General features: G+C 39.2%; 1 protein-coding gene across 8 annotated transcripts in view; it reads left to right on the top strand.

Annotated features, from left to right (window-relative positions):
* Positions 1-16,229, top strand: part of CAMK2D (calcium/calmodulin dependent protein kinase II delta) — a 420,621-nt gene that overhangs the window by 306,186 nt on the left and 98,206 nt on the right. For all 8 annotated transcript variants that reach the window (XM_040418340.1, XM_040418343.1, XM_040418341.1 and 5 more), the window contains one exon: positions 5,495-5,543. In XM_040418340.1, the coding sequence (XP_040274274.1) occupies positions 5,495-5,543 (49 nt within the window). The remainder of the gene's footprint in view (positions 1-5,494; positions 5,544-16,229) is intronic.

The raw sequence follows: 16,229 nt of genomic DNA on the forward strand, positions 1-16,229 counted from the left end.
GGCCACTTGTGAGCCCCTTCAAACGGAGCTCACAAGCGGAGCCCCGAACGCTAGTGTGAAAGTAGCCTAAAAAGTGATCTGTACAGACCAAGAAGTTGCTTTTGGGCTTAGTGGCCAGTGTGAAAATTGAAGAGTTTTAGGATGTTTTTCTTTAAATATAGAAAGTGACCTCTGGACCGGACAATTAAAAATAATGTTATCGAAAATTTAATAAAAATGTTTAACATAAAAACTTGATTTAGGCTTCTTTCACACCTGCGGCCGGGTTTTCCGTCCAGCAGACAATACTGGGCATAGTTTTTTGTCCGTCCGATAATCCGTACATTTACTGTGTAGCGGCCAAATCTCATTATAGTCAAAGGGGTCCAGTGAGAAGGCGGTAGTATCCAGCAATGCCGGATGCGGAGAACCATGGCTGTGCTATGCCAGAACAGCCTGCTGGAGTTCCCTGCCGCAAGTGTGAAACTAGCCTTTAACAATAGGTCTGTTTCTGATGGCACATTCCCTTGGCACACATAATAAGGCTTGAAAAATACAATTATATATTCAAATTTGCTTTTGATATCAGTTTGGCCTCATTTACACCTTACAATTGAGTAAATGAGAAATGAAAATAACTAACAGTAAAGAATAGGAGGATTTCTAATGATATCTCTAGAGAAACCTTTATAGCATCACCATTTTTGTTCCATGTTGTGGAGTCTACACACATTGTTGACTTATGTCGCTTTTACTTTTGTTGCATCATTATCAGCAACTACTTACGAATACGCATCTGCAGTTTATCCTCCATCTATCAGAATTTTGCCTGACTCCTACCACTGTATAAACCACTTTAACTTTTCTGACCATCTAAGTAAATGATTACATCCACTGCATTGTGCCATCATTGTGTGTTTCCATCTGGAAATGTATGGATACTGTGTTGACAACTGAGTTTTCCCTTTCCTTTTTTCAGTGGGGTTGGTCCCTTCAGCTATTATACTGTTCAATCAGTGCTATCACATCAGACTGTATGGGGACACACCCTTTTGACAAGGGAAATTGTAAACTCCTTGTAAATTTATTCAAATGTTTACAGGAAGAATAACAGAGGAGCAGCACAATGCAAAGTTCTAAGAAATATGTCCCAGCATTATTATTTCATAGGGTATCTAAGATTTTTACTAAAAGTAAGTGTATGAGATTCAATAGTATAACTATAAAACTCCATGTTAAAGGGGACCCGTCACCTGGATTTTGTGTATAGAGCTGAGGACATGGGTTGCTAGATGGCCGCTAGCACATCCGCAATACCCAGTCCCCATAGCTCGGTGTGCTTTTATTGTGTAAAAAAAACGATTTGATACATATGCAAATTAACCTGAGATGAGTCCTGTACGTGAGATGAGTCAGGGACAGGACTCATCTCAGGGTAATTTGCATATGTATCAAATCGTTTTTTTACACAATAAAAGCACACAGAGCTATGGGGACTGGGTATTGCGGATGTGCTAGCGGCCATCTAGCAACCCATGTCCTCAGCTCTATACCCCAAATCCCGGTGACAGGTTCCCTTTAACATGGAGTTTTGTAGTTATACTATTGAATCTCATACACTTACTTTTAGTAAAAAGTAGTTTGTTAGCTGCTCCTGTGAATGAGACCCAGCTCTTCTAACTCTATTTTGTTACACCTTGGTGATGTCAAAGTATACTATATCTGTAAGAAATCTCAGTTTAATGCTTACACTGAACTACACAGTAATCCCTCAGTGGCATGCACTATTTTAGGCCTGATGCAAATGAACATATCCGTTTGGCTGTCTTCAGATTCCAGATCTGCAAAATATGGATACCGTCTGTGTTGCATCTGCATTTTTTGCAGACCCATTAACTTCATGATCAGCATTTTGCAGGCAAGTATAGGAGATGTTCTATCTTTCTGCAGAGTGGCCACATGGATCATCCGTGGGCTTTTCGTATTCGTATGTCCATTCCACAAAAAGAATATGTCTGCAAAATGTGGACCACGGACCCATCAAAGTCAACGGATCCTCAAAAAATGGAGACAGCGCAGGGACGGCATCCGTATTTTGCGGATCTTCAATTTGCAGACTGCGTAATGGACACTGCATTAGTCATTCAAACCTGTGTGCAATAGGGAACTATAATGTGTCGGCCCTGTCTGTCATCTAAAACAGTACAATTTCTTTTTGTACATGCCCACAGATTTATAGGCATGCACAGGTTAGTATTTGATAACCTTTCCTTGTAAAGCATCAGACAGTACATTAAAAGGGGTTCTCCGGGATTGCAAAATGGAGTGACACTGATTTTGTCACTGTTTAAAAAAGACAGATAACTGTGTGATATCACCAGTATAATGATGCAGAAAATTAAAGGAGTTTTCAGTGGCTATACTAGTGATGACCTATCCATGAAAGTCTGACTCCTGCATCCCCTCTGATCAGCTGTTTGAACAGGCTGCTTCATTGTGAAACATCACAGCTCCATACACTGGCTAGTGGTCATAAATGGTAGTGCAGCCCTGCTCCCATTTCAGTTAAGCAGCGCTTCAATACCATTTACAACCACTACCCAATGTATGATGTCTTTTTGCCTGTTCTGGAGTGCAGCACCCTGTTTGAACAGCTATTCTGTGAAAGTGATGGGAGGTGGACTCTTCCTAATTGTATTGACATTGACATTACAGTCTGGGAAAACCCCTTTAATATAATTGCTTGCCAAATGCAATTTCAGTTATGCTGTTGCATGATAAGTAGGCTAGAAATGAAGCATATAGTGCTTCATTTAAAATATAGGCCCTCAGCCCCAATTCTTCGACAGTGGTGAATAAGCTGATGGACTGTAGCTACAGGGAGGCATAGTATTTACATTTTATTTACATGGGCCATACAAGATTAGTTGAACAGTCAGTTTCTTTTAAATTAGATATGTGATTACCATCTGTGGGTAGACTGGCCCATAGATCCTGCAAAGTCTACTTCAAAGCAAAGATGTCAGATGTCCTCCCTAAAGCCAATACTGCTTTAGATGAATGTTTGGAGCCTATATCTTAGTAGAGGCTATGCTGGAAAATTGGAGCACTGCACCATTACACTCTGCACAATCCTGGAGAAGTCCTTTGAAATGTGAAATGAAATTTTGTGCACCGTGACTGGATTAGCACACATCACATATAAGATTGTTGGAAGAAGCAATGTCTACGTGACTAACTTCTTCTCAGTTAGCAAGTGATTTGTAACTGTATATGTAATCACTTAATGTTAAATGTTTGGTGTCTTTTATGGTGTATTAAGTGTATGATTCGATGTGACGGTTTATCTACTCACCATTATCTTCTGCGATAACTTTAATGTGTACACCATGGACAATGTAAATCAATTTAGATACTACCACTTTTTAGCCATCTCCAGCAATCTGTTATATGTACTTGTGTTTTATTAGAGCACAGTGGCACTGCAGAATGTCCATATGTTTCTCATCTCTACCCTATTCTACTCGGCTTTGGTATCAACATATTTCGCAGCGTTTTACAGACATTAGCCTCACACTGTCCCCAATGGGTCTCCCAATCTAAGTTCCCTATTGGTTTGTCTTTGGCGCATGGGAAAAAATCGGAGTACCCAGAGGGAACCTACGTAATCATGGGAAGAGCATACAAACTCCATGCAGATGGTGACCTTGGTCGGATTTTAACCTAAAACCCCAGTGCTGCAAGGCACCAGTGCTAACCACTCAGCCACCATGGTAACAGGTATTTTTTTTTTCCACTGTGGATATGGTGCCACCTAATATACCGTAGGTGGTAGCAATTTCGTTTCTCGGACTAATCACTAGTCAGTAGTGCGGTCAGATGGCTCACTTGGGACTCCCTCAGATCAGGTAACGAAAAAGCACCAGGTTCTATTTTCAACTTAAAGAGGACCTTTTATTACAATAAAAAAATCTAAACTAACTATGCTGACATGGAGAGCGGCGCCCAGGGTTCTCCCTGCACTTACTATTATCCCTGGGCACCGCTCCCTTCTCCCGGTATAGGCTCCGGTATCTTCAGATTTTCGGCTCAACCGGGAGGAGCCTGCTCTTGTTCTCCAGGGCGTCTCCTTCTCCCAATCGCAGCGCTCAGCTCATAGCCTGGGAGAAAAAAAACTATCAGGTTATGAGCTGAGCGCTGCGATTGGCCAGCGCTACAGCCTGGAAGAAGGAGACGCCCAGGAGAACAAGAGCAGGCTCCTCCCGGTTGAGCTGAAGATACTGGAGCCTATACCGGGAGAATGGAGCGGCGCCCAGGGATAATAGTAAGTGCAGGGAGATCCCTGGGCGCCGCTCTCCATGTCAGCATACTTAGTTTAGATTTTCTATTGTAATGAAAGGTCCTCTTTAAGCCTAGTGGGGAAAAACAGGGTCAAGTTGAGTTGGCCTGTTGCATGCAGTGGAAAAGAACTAGTCTAGTAGGATTAATTGATCCTCAACGGACCCCACTCACAGTAACTGAGAACAGGCCTAATATATTTTTTTGCTCGTTATCCTAGAACTGCTCAAAATTGTCTTAATATTTAAAGGCATTCTTATACTGTACATTCAGACTAGAGTGGCCTATCAGTAAACCATTTGGTAGGCCCAGGTTACGACATGATAACAAGACCTTGACACAACAGGGGTCATAAAGTACAGAATGGGGCATCACCGCTTTTTGATTACAAGCTCCTGGGGTTCATCAATGGTATTTGTAATATGATTTGGTGTAATACACTAAAATAATTTCTATGCCAGAAGAGAATTATGTAATTTCCTGATATATTACTTTACAGTTAGACCTACTGCCATGTCAGTGTAAGTGTCCTATGGGAATTTCATGTCTGCGTTCCTCAGTGGCATGCAAAAATTCTGCAGTAGAAAATAGAGAATCACCCATCATGGCACCCAAGGCAGTGTAATGTTCAGTTTTACTTTGCTGAACTTCTGTGAATAAACTTATTCTTGAGTAAGGGGAGATCAAATTTACATTACATACAGTATCAAATGTTTAATATCACCTACCACAATGTAACCTGCCAATCAGAAAAGTATTACTTTGAACTGTACTCACCCGCTAAACAGTCATTTATCTAAATGATACTGTATTTGTGATACGGTTTTGTCAGTACTATATAACTACTTATTCCTAACATTGTCTTTGTGTTGATTGGTTTATGTTTGCCGAGTTTCCTCCATTACTTTTGCAATGTTGTGGCTATATGTTGCCATTATATAAATGTTCTAGTCTGGGTTCCTGGCATCAATTTCTGATGGCATGGCAGTGCTTCTTTTAAGACTATGTACTCTGGAAGTGAAATGGTTAAATTAACATCCTGTTGTATTTGTAAGTGGTTGCTGTAGAAAGCCTTGTGGGGAGCACTTTTTTCATTTCTAGAGCACATGGCCCGGAGGCATGTCTTCTTCACATAGGTGTCCTGTCATGTCCTCACTGTCTGTCTGCTTGTCCACAGGAATCCACAGAGAGCTCTAACACCACCATTGAAGACGAAGATGTAAAAGGTAATCTATGAATACACTTTATCTACTTGACAAGGTGAATGTAGTATAGCCGTTGATATGAAGGAAAATTATGTTGTCCAAGGTTACAGTAAAAGTGAATTTCACTAGGCAGAGCCCCTCTTAGTTCCTATGAAATGTAGATGGAGCAGGAAATGAAAAACCTTCTATGTGAATTAGCTGGTTTGCAGAAAGGAAAGTCACCCTCCAATTTCCCTATTTGACTACAAACTTGATGACTGTAAGGATGATAGTAGGTCGTGTGAAATTATATATTACATTCATTGTGCTGCTGTTGTGTGCTTAAATACCTGACCCATAGGTTCACCCCATTGTTTCTCCAAAGAAGTTACTATACATGGCCTCACATGGCATGCATCTGTTGTGACTCCATCACTTCTATGGTTACAGTATATACTTATGTTATTACCTGTAGAAGCTTTCTCTTTCTTTTTAATACTTTGGCTACTTTTATGAAATTCATGTCCCTCCTCATAATAGATATAGAATTGGTTGTCACTCCTGGTGAATATGGTGGTGCTCAGTGGTATATATTTAGGACAAAATATATCAAAGTACAACGACACTCCAATAATTAGATTGAATAGCAGTGATCTATTGTTTCTATCCAAATAAATATATAGACAATGGCCAACGTTTCGGTCCAACCTGGACCTTGCTCACGGCCTTGGTGTCTTAGTCAATGGCTAGAAGGAGGATGGCGTGCTCCTCTTCATAATGTCATTAGACCGCACCACTCCAGCATGAAGTATAAATTATGTATATATCAGTGTAGCCTGCATATGACATATAGTACCTTTTTCCCTGGAAAATCATTTGCCACTTCCACGAGTCTCCCATCTTTTCAGGTGCTCATACAGGTGAAACTCGAAAAATTAGAATATCGTGCAAAGTTCATTTATTTCAGTAATGCAACTTAAAAGGTGAAACTAACATATGAGATAGACTCATTACATGCAAAGCGAGATATTCCAAGCCTTTATTTGCTATAATTTGGATGATTATGGTTTACAGCTTATGAAAATCCCAAATTCATAATTTTGAAGTACCCTTTGCTCAGGGGGTATGGATTAATTAGCTGACTAGAGTGTGACACTTTGAGCCTAGAATATTGAACCTTTTCACAATATTCTAATTTTAATTTGCATTAATGAAATAAATGAACTTTTGCACGATATTCTAATTTTTCGAGTTTCACCTGTATATCTCCTTTGATATTTCTCTACTTAAATGGATTGTTTTGTACGCCTAGCGGTAGAAGATATACCGTATATATACTACGTGCAAACTATTTGATCACATACAAGGCCATCTAAATTACCTTTAGTGTTGTCTTCAAGGGTTGCATTTTGCAAGGATTGTAAGTCGCAGAGGAGGATTATAAATGTACCGAGTGGAAAATGAATAGAAAAATAGGCTTTTTTTTACCTAATGTCATTTTCTGATCACTTTTCTGATGTGCGCTATTACTGATGTTTAGATTTTAATGATGAGTTTTACTTGTGATGACAGTACTGATTGCAGAAAGAAATTAGTCACTGTCATTAGTAGAACAACAAAGTGATTGAACTGCAGTAATTTACTACAACACAAAAAGACAAATAAATCTTGGCTGTATTTTGTGAAAACTGAAATGACATGAAACCTTCATATAATTGTCTTTTGTTCCATTGATTTTATCCATTTATTTTCATATCTGTTTTTGTTTGTATGAAAATTGAAACAAAATCACTGGTATAGAACAATATAGAGCAGGGTAGGCAAGCAAAGAGGTCACTGAATCTATTAATATACCCTATCTAAAACATAACATTTATTGATAATCATTAAAAGTTCTATATCTATTACCGCAAAAAGAAAAATAATAAAGGAAGCTTGATAAATGTTTGGGATAATTTCACACAATCAGTCGAACAAAATAACCATCAAGATAGATATTACCACCTTTGTGGTTACTCACGGTCCTGAAGATTTGAATAGCAGGAAAAATGGCTGACACCAGATCCTTTGCTTCAGTCAAAACTTGATTGTCATGGCCCGTGTCATGGGATTCATTGCTTTGGTGATTCTTTACTGGCTTGGTGTGGACCAGTGTTAGGGATTCCGGCTGGGTCACAGAAGCTGGAGGCAAAATATACTGTATCCGCTTTTAGGCACATGGGAATCTGTCCCTGCCTAAAAGCGGAGTAATCACCCCGAAAGGGGCGGCCCCACTTATCGTTGGCTGTGCCCTATAACGGAGTCCCTGCCTGACCAATGTTCCCAGTGCGTATGCTGCCAAACAAATCAAGGTAAAAGTCCCAAGCAAAACAAAACAAAATAGATGATAAAGAAAGGTCCTGACGCGTTTCCCTTAATTTGTCAGTAGATTCATCAGAAAACCAAGTAGGGAAACACAATGGCGTATATGATGTGTGGCCTAACCTACTAACAAATTAGGGGAAACGCGTGGGGCCCTTTCTTTATTATCTATTTTGTTTTGCTTGGGACTTTCACCTTGATTTGTTTGGCAGAATACGGACTGGGAACATTGGTCAGGCAGGGACTCCGTTATAGGGCACAACCACCGATAAGTGGGGCCGCCCCTTTCAGGGCGATTACTCTGCAAGTTTTGACTGAAGCAAAGGACTTGGTGTCTGCCATCTTTCCTGATAATATGTGATAATATCTATCTTGATGGTCATTTTGTTCGACTAATTCTGTGAAATCATCCTAAACATTTATCACACTTCCTTTTATTATTTTCCTTTTTGTGGGAAAAGATATAGAAGTATATAGAAGTTTTAATGATCAATAAATGTTATGTTTTAGATAGTATGAAAATTGACTAAAATATAGTCAGTGAAAACTAGTACTCTGCCAGATGAAATAAACTTAAAATGAACACGTTGGATGATTTTTGCTGCTCTGAGAGCAGGATCTGACAGAGGAAGAGGTGCTGAGCTCAGTGATGTATAAAAGCGGAGTAGATTCTGATAGGACTCCTGGGAAAGGAGGAGTAGACTCCTAGGAAAGGAGGAGTAATCAGAAGAGTCCACACACAGTGATTGACAACCTTTTGCATGTACATACTGATACAAGGAAAGTTGTCAATCACTCTGTGTGGGCAGGGTAATTGGGATTCTGTGTCTTTCCTAGGAGTCTTTTCATGTTCTACAGTACTCTGCTTTTTACTAAGAAATCCTGCTCTAAATACTAAAAACCTATATATCACAGAGCTCAGCATCTCTCTATCATATCCTTCTCTCAGATAGGCCAACAGAGATCACCCCACAAGTTTACTTTAAATTTACTTTGACATGACACTTTTAAATTAAAGGGGTTGTGTCCTTTAGACATCCCCCATCTTTATGCCGGTTTCTGCTTATGGGTGTAATAAGGGCTCCCCACTCAAGATTTTATTAAGGTGAGCAGGAAGCAAATGCAGAGCATGGTTTTCTCTCCGTGCTTCAATAGTCCTATATGACAGTGATTATAGATTGGTGATATGTGGCAGTGTTATGCTGTATTTCAGTAAGTGTTATGGGACTTTGTTGTGGAATCACTTCAGATTACACTAATGAATACAGATTAGCTAATTTCTCAATGAAAAATAGAAGCCCTTTGCCATTAGCAGTATATATTACATAAATATTTCATTATAGGCAACATTTTTTTTTTCTCAGCATTTTGTATGCACGTTTAGTGTAGTTACTAATGCTACGTTCACATCTGTGCTACCTGATCTGGTAGCTTGTTCTGGCAGAGGAACAGACTACTGGATTTCACCATATTCTGTATAGCCAGATACTGCCATTCACTGTGTGACCCTATTGACTATAGTGGGATCTGGCGGGGATACAGACGGTTTCCAGCACAAATGCCAGGTTCCGGTTGGACAAAAAACAGGCCAGATCCCATTATAGTCAATGGGGTCCAGTGGTGAACGGCAGTATCTGGGTATGCTGGATACAGTGAAATCCAGTAGTCTGTTCTGACAGAGGATCAGGTATCGCAGATGTGAATGTAAGCTAAATAAAACATTTATGTGCTTTATTATTAAATTCTATTTTATTTGTTCTACTCTTGTCTGTTTTGTGGAGAAACATTCATTGGAGATAGCTGAGGCATCTTTATACATTTCTTTTCCATTACCAGCTTGCATAATCATTTTATGTGTATGTCCTGTTTTCTGCCTATCATATTGTTTCATACTTTTTTGTGTTGCTCTTTATATTATTCCTTTTTTGTTTTCTTCATTTTTGCATGCCCAAAGTACAGTCTTCCCAGTGGAGGGTAGCACAAGGAGCTTCTTTACAGCTGATCAGTCTTCCTGTCGCTGCTCCTCTTCCTCATTGTCTTCTCTTGCTTCTTCATCATCATCTTGCTGGTCGCCATCCATAGAATGCCCCAGTGGCCGGGCCTGTTGCCAGTACCTGCTGAAGATTCTTGTGTCACTATACATCTTCACTTTTATTTGTTCATATGTTGTGTTTCTTTCCATCAATTCCACAGCCAAGTGCACACAAAACACAAACTCAAAGAGTCATTCGAATGAATCTGATCCTTCTCAATACATTACGTCATTTGCGCAGTGTAAGTGTAGGGCATCTTGTGGGGTGCATGCAGGAGCTATGCAGTAACTACTAGTTACATGTTCCAAACACAGCAATGCAATTTTTCAACTACAGTGGTCTTTGTCGAACTATAGGTCAGGTCATCGGTATCAGATTGGTGGGGGCCCACCCAGAATTCCACTGTTCAGCTGTTTTCAGCAGCCATCTGTACCAGAAAAAATACATTGGAAGGAGCCAGAAACGGTCTGGCTCCATAAACCGTGCTTTTTCCATTCTGTTCTTTCTATGCTTAGGAGTCATATGGGCGGTCCTTTCAGTGACTGACAGCTAACTACATGCTTAACCCCTTCCTGACACATGACGTAATAGTACGTCATGGCGGCAAGTGACTTCCCGCATTTAGACATACTATTACGTCATAGTGATTCGATGGCGATTACTGCAGGGGCACGGCAGTACCTGATAGCCGGGCCCCTGCTGTATCCGCCAGCATCGCTGTAAAAGCTGATTCCGGTGGATTAACCCCTTTTATGCCGCGGTCAGCACTGGCCGCGGCACAGAAGGGCTTTGTTGAGTGAGCCAATCGGGTCCCCGCGCTGCTGTGGTGGGGACACGATGGGTGACAAGGCAGCACGATGCTGTGCAGAGGCTGCCCAATGCCTTGCACGGCATCAGGACCTGCCTTCTACAGGTGCCCAGGAGATCCAGACTCAGGCTGGGTCTTCTAGGCAACCTGTTAATGTATTACTCAGTGTAATACACTAACAGGCAAGAAATAAAGTTAAAAAAAAAAAAAGTTTGTGTTTAAAAAAATAAATTGTTTCAAGTAAAAAAAGAAAAAAAGACCCTTTTCCCAGATTTTATAATAAAAAAACACACATATTAGGTATCGCCGCATCCGTAACGACCGGCTCTATAAATATATCACATGATCCACCCTGTCGAATAAACACCCTAAAAAATTTTTTTTTATAAAAACTGCGTCAAAAAAGCCATTTTTGTCACCTTACATCACAAAAAGGCGTATGTCCCCCAAAATGGTACCAATAAAATTGTCACATCATCCCGCAAAAAATTAGCCCCTACATAAGACAATCGCCCAAAAAATAAAAAAAAGATAGTTCTCAGAATATGGAGACAATTAAACATCATTTTTTTTGTTTCAAAAATGCTATTATTGTATTAAAGTGAAATACATAAAAAAAAGTGGGTATCGCCGCATCCGTAACAACCTGCTCCATAAAAATATCACACGACCTAACCCCTCAGGTAAAAAAATAAAAATAAAAACCGTGCCAAAAAAGCAATTTTTTGTCACATAACATCACATGCAACACCAAGTAATCAAAAAGGAAAATGCCCCCCAAAATAGTACCAATAAAACAGTCACCTCATCCCGCAAAAAATTAGACCATACTTAAGACAATCGGTCAAAAAATAAAACCGCTATGGCTCTCAGACTATGGAGACACTAATAAAAATATCACGTGACCTAACCCCTCAGGTGAAGACTGTAAAAATAAATAAAAACTGTGCCAAAACAACCGATTTTTTTTTTGGTCACTTTGCCCCATAAAGTGTAATATTGAATGATAAAAAAAAAATCATGTACCCAAAAATGATACCAATAAAAATGTAAACTTTTCCTGCAAAAAACTAGCCCCTGCACAAGATGATTGGTGGAAAAATAAAGAAAAAATATAGCGTTCAGAAAATGGAGACCCAAAAACATTGGTTTTTATTTCGAAAATGCTTTATTATGTAAAACTGAAATAAACAGACAAAGGAGGTAGACAAATTTGATATAATTGCGTCTGTAACCACCTGCTCTATAAAAATAGCACATGATCTAACCTGTCAGATGAACATTGTAAAAAAATAAAAACTGTGCCAAAACTGTCATTTTTTTGGTTACCTCTCCTCACAAAAAACATAACATAGAGCCACTAAAAATCATATGTACCCCAACTTAGTACCCATAAAACTGTCACCTTATCCCATAGTTTCCAACATAGGGTCACTTTTGGGAGTTTTTACTGTAAGGGGGCTTCAAATGGGACATGGTGTCTAAAAACCAGGCCAGCAAAATCTACCTTCCAAAATCCATATGGCGCTCCTTTTCTTCTGCGCCCTGCGGTGTGCCCTTACATCAGTTTACAACCATATATGGGGTGCTTCTGTAAACCGCAGAATCAGGGTAAAAAATATTGAGTTTTGTTTGGCTGCTAACCATAGGTGTTAAATAAAAATATTGATTAAAATGGAAAATTTGCCGAAGAAGTGAAATTTAGAAATGTCATCTCCATTTTCTTTTTAATTCTTGTGGAACACCTAAAGAGTTAACAAAGTTAGTAAATTCAGTTTTGAGTAACTTGAGGGGTGTAGTTTTTACAGTGGGTCATTTATGGGGGGTTTCTACTATGTAAGCCCCACAAAGTGACTTCAGAACTGGACTGGTCCTTTAAAAAGTGGGTTTTCTTAAAAATGTCAAGAATTGCTTCTAAAATTCTAAGCCTTCTAACGTCCTAAAAAAATAAAATGACATTTACAAAATGATGCCAACATAAAGTAGACATATGGGAAATGTTAAGTAATAAATATTTTATGAGGTATCACTTTCTGTTTTAAAAGCAGAGAAATAAAAATTTTGAAAACTGTGAATTAAAAAAAAAATTAAAATTTTGGAGTTTTTCATAAATAAAGGAGAGATATTTTGACTCAAATTTATGACTGTCATGAAGTACAATGTGTCACGAGAAAACAGTCTCAGAATGGATTAGATCAGGGATCAGCAACCTTCGGCACTCCAGGTGTTCAGAAACTACAACTCCCAGAATGCTCCAGTCACTTCCATGGGAGCTAGAAGAACAGTTCAGCATGTTTGCATGCTGGGAGTTGTAGTTTCACAACAGCTGGAGTGCCGAAGGTTGCTGATTCCTGGATTAGATAAATAAGTGTTCCAAAGTTATTAACACATAAAGTGACACATGTCAGATTTGCAAAAAATGGCCTGGGCAGGAGGGTGAAAACTGGCCCAGGGTAGAATGGGTTAAAGGGTTTGGTCACTTTCTGTATACAGTTGACCAATGTGTATGTAATATAACTATATGGCACTTGCTAATATAGCCTTTGTTGATATTTTGTGCCATTTGCTATATTTCATAAGCCATGTCCCATTTTTCTGTGCTGTCTACATAGAGGTCCTGCCCATAAGCTGATGGAAAGTCATATAACCAGACACCTCACTCAGTCTCCTCCACTCTAACACAATGCACCTGCACTAAACTCCCAGCTGTGCAAATGCAGATGACCTTCCCTTCAGCGGCCATCTTGTGGACAACACAGAAGATTTACCCAACAATGGGACATAGCTTCTGAAATATAGCAAATGGCACAGAACATCAACAGAGGCTATATAGTCATCTTGCATAAATATTGGTCAACAGTATCCAAAAAGTGGCCTACTACTTTAACCCTTTTCAGACCTCTGTCATACAAGTCCGGTCTTTAAAAATGGCTCCCGCTCACAAGTGCAGTAGGTTGCCATAGCTGCCAGCTTTCTGCTGTTTTAAATAGCAGACACCTTGGACTAATCTCGCGATTGGTGATAATGCCACTTGGGGAAACCATTGGTTATCTCTAAAAGCCCTGGTCTCTCTGAAGAAACCAGGGCTATTAGAGCTGTAGTTTCCGTTGAGCCCTGCAGGGCTCCATATGACAATCGCAAATCAGCAATAAATAGCAATTCAATGCAATGTATTGTATAAGCAATCTAATGATTGCTTATCATAGACATCTAGGGTGACTAAAAAAAGGTTTTAATAAACACAAAAATTCAAATCACCCCCTTTCCATATAATTAAAATAAAAATAAACAATAAATAAACCTCATAGGCATTGTTACATCCCTAAACACCCACCGATACTATTAAAATCGAAAAATATTTATCCCATACTGCAAACAGTGTAATGGAAAAAAAAATTCAAAATGGACGATTTGCATTTCTTTCTTCGCTTTGCCTCCAGAATTTTTTTTTTATAAAAAGTGATCAGTCATACACACTCCAAAATGGTATTGAATAAAAACTACAGATAGTCTTTCAAAAAATAAACCCCCACACAGCTCCTAATAAACAGTAAACATAAATATAAAACAGTTATGAGGGTATGATGAATATGGTGATGAAAAGAAGAAAATTTATTTTTTCCAAATCTTTTCTTTTTTTTCTTTTTTTTTTTCAGTAGTACAACACAAGAAAAACTATATATGAATGTGATATCATTGTAATTGTACTGACCCAGAAAAATGAAGGCATGGGTCAGTTTTACCACATAGGGAATGTCGTAAAAAGAAAACCCATAAAACTGTGGCGGAATTGAGATTTTTTTTATTTTTTTTTTCAATTCCATCCCGTTTCTTCTAGCTTCCCACTACATTGTGTGCAATATTAAATGGTGCCATTAAAAAGTACAACTTGTCCAGCAAAAGAGAAGCCCTCGTATAAGACCACAAATGGCAGGGTGCTGAAGGGGTTAAACAGAGAAAGCTTTCTATCAGTGAGTAGGACCATCCCTAAGCATAGAAAGAGCAGGTTTTAAATGTATAAATTCCAAATGTACCCATAAAACTATATATCAATCTGCTCAGCTTATCAGATTACACTACATTTTCATTACAAGTTTTTTATTAATCCATTGTTTAATTAATCAACTACACGTTTTGCTTATCTATAACAGAGGTGAGATCATTACAGGTAGGGTTAGAATGACAGATAAGACAGGGTCCACCATTCACAGTAGGTGATTGTCAAAGCTTATCTATTCTTCCCGTGTACAATGACCTCAGCACAGGTCACAGAGCATGCCTAGAAAACTCTCCCATAGAAGTCAATGAGGTCCCCTCCTGACCATTATGTCTATGGTCCATGTGGCGGCTGTAAAGTAATGTTCTTAATGCATTATAAATGCTGTTAAGGACATCTCCAGCAAGATGGCCACCCCCATAATCATGTTCAGCAAACAGAATAAAAACATCTACAATCAGTAAATTAAAACAGATTAGAAAAAAAGAATTTGTGCTTCTATCTGATTTTAACTGGCAGATGACAGTTTTGGTGACACATTTCCTTTAAAGAGGACATGTCACCACCAAATGCAGTACAATCTGCAGTCAGCATGTTATAGAGCAGGAGGAGCTGAGAAGATGTTCATATCAATTTGTGGGAAAAGTTCTGACTTCAGTTGTACAAGAGGCCACCTTGTCAGTGATTTGATAGTGTGTGTATACAGAGAGAGCTGTCAGTCTCATATAAAACTAGATATCGCTCTGCTCAGCCCCTGCTCTATAACATGCTGCCTGCAGATTGCACCGCATTTCGTGGTGACCGCTTCTCATTCAATTGGTAATGAGTTGGAAACTTGAATTCATCTATTTTTTCCTTTGGTTTTGGAAGTAATAATGTAGTTTGTGTACAGTATCTTCACATCTACTTCTGGACAGTCACACATTTCACCTACTTAAATTACAGTGCTGGAGAACTGTGGTAGGTTTTTGTGACAACATGGAAGTGCTCAATCTGACCAGTAGAAATAAGACATGGATAATTGGCAGCAGCATTAATTTTTTCTGAAGGAAGGTGCCCAATACTATCTAATCTATATGCGACATGAATGTTATAGCTTTGTGTTTGGTGCACACTAGTGGCTAGCCTAGTATCCCTATGGCTGTCCATGAGTGTGGGTCAGCTGTTTCGAGGTAGCACCAGCGCCAGAACTACACAGCTCAGTCCATTGTGAACTGGATGGAAGAGGTTACTTCTTTTCACTGGGAGCAGCACTGCAGTATCCAGCTCCGTTCACTACACAATGGACAAAGTCTTGTAATTTTGCCACAAGAGCTCTTTCAAAACAGCTAATTGATGGGGGTACCAGCCCCCAGTCGGTCAGATATTGAAGACCTATCCTGCGGATAGACTTGTCAACCTTTCTCATTTAAACAGAACTTGCTTCAAGAGGACATGCTAGCTCTCCTAACATGTTGGCTTTAGTAAATAATTGTATTTCAGATGAAATAGCAATTCTGGACTATTCATCTGTTGTTCCTTCTGGAATT

This window comes from Bufo bufo, chromosome 2 (genome assembly GCF_905171765.1).
Source record: "Bufo bufo chromosome 2, aBufBuf1.1, whole genome shotgun sequence".
NCBI classification, from domain to species: domain Eukaryota; kingdom Metazoa; phylum Chordata; class Amphibia; order Anura; family Bufonidae; genus Bufo; species Bufo bufo.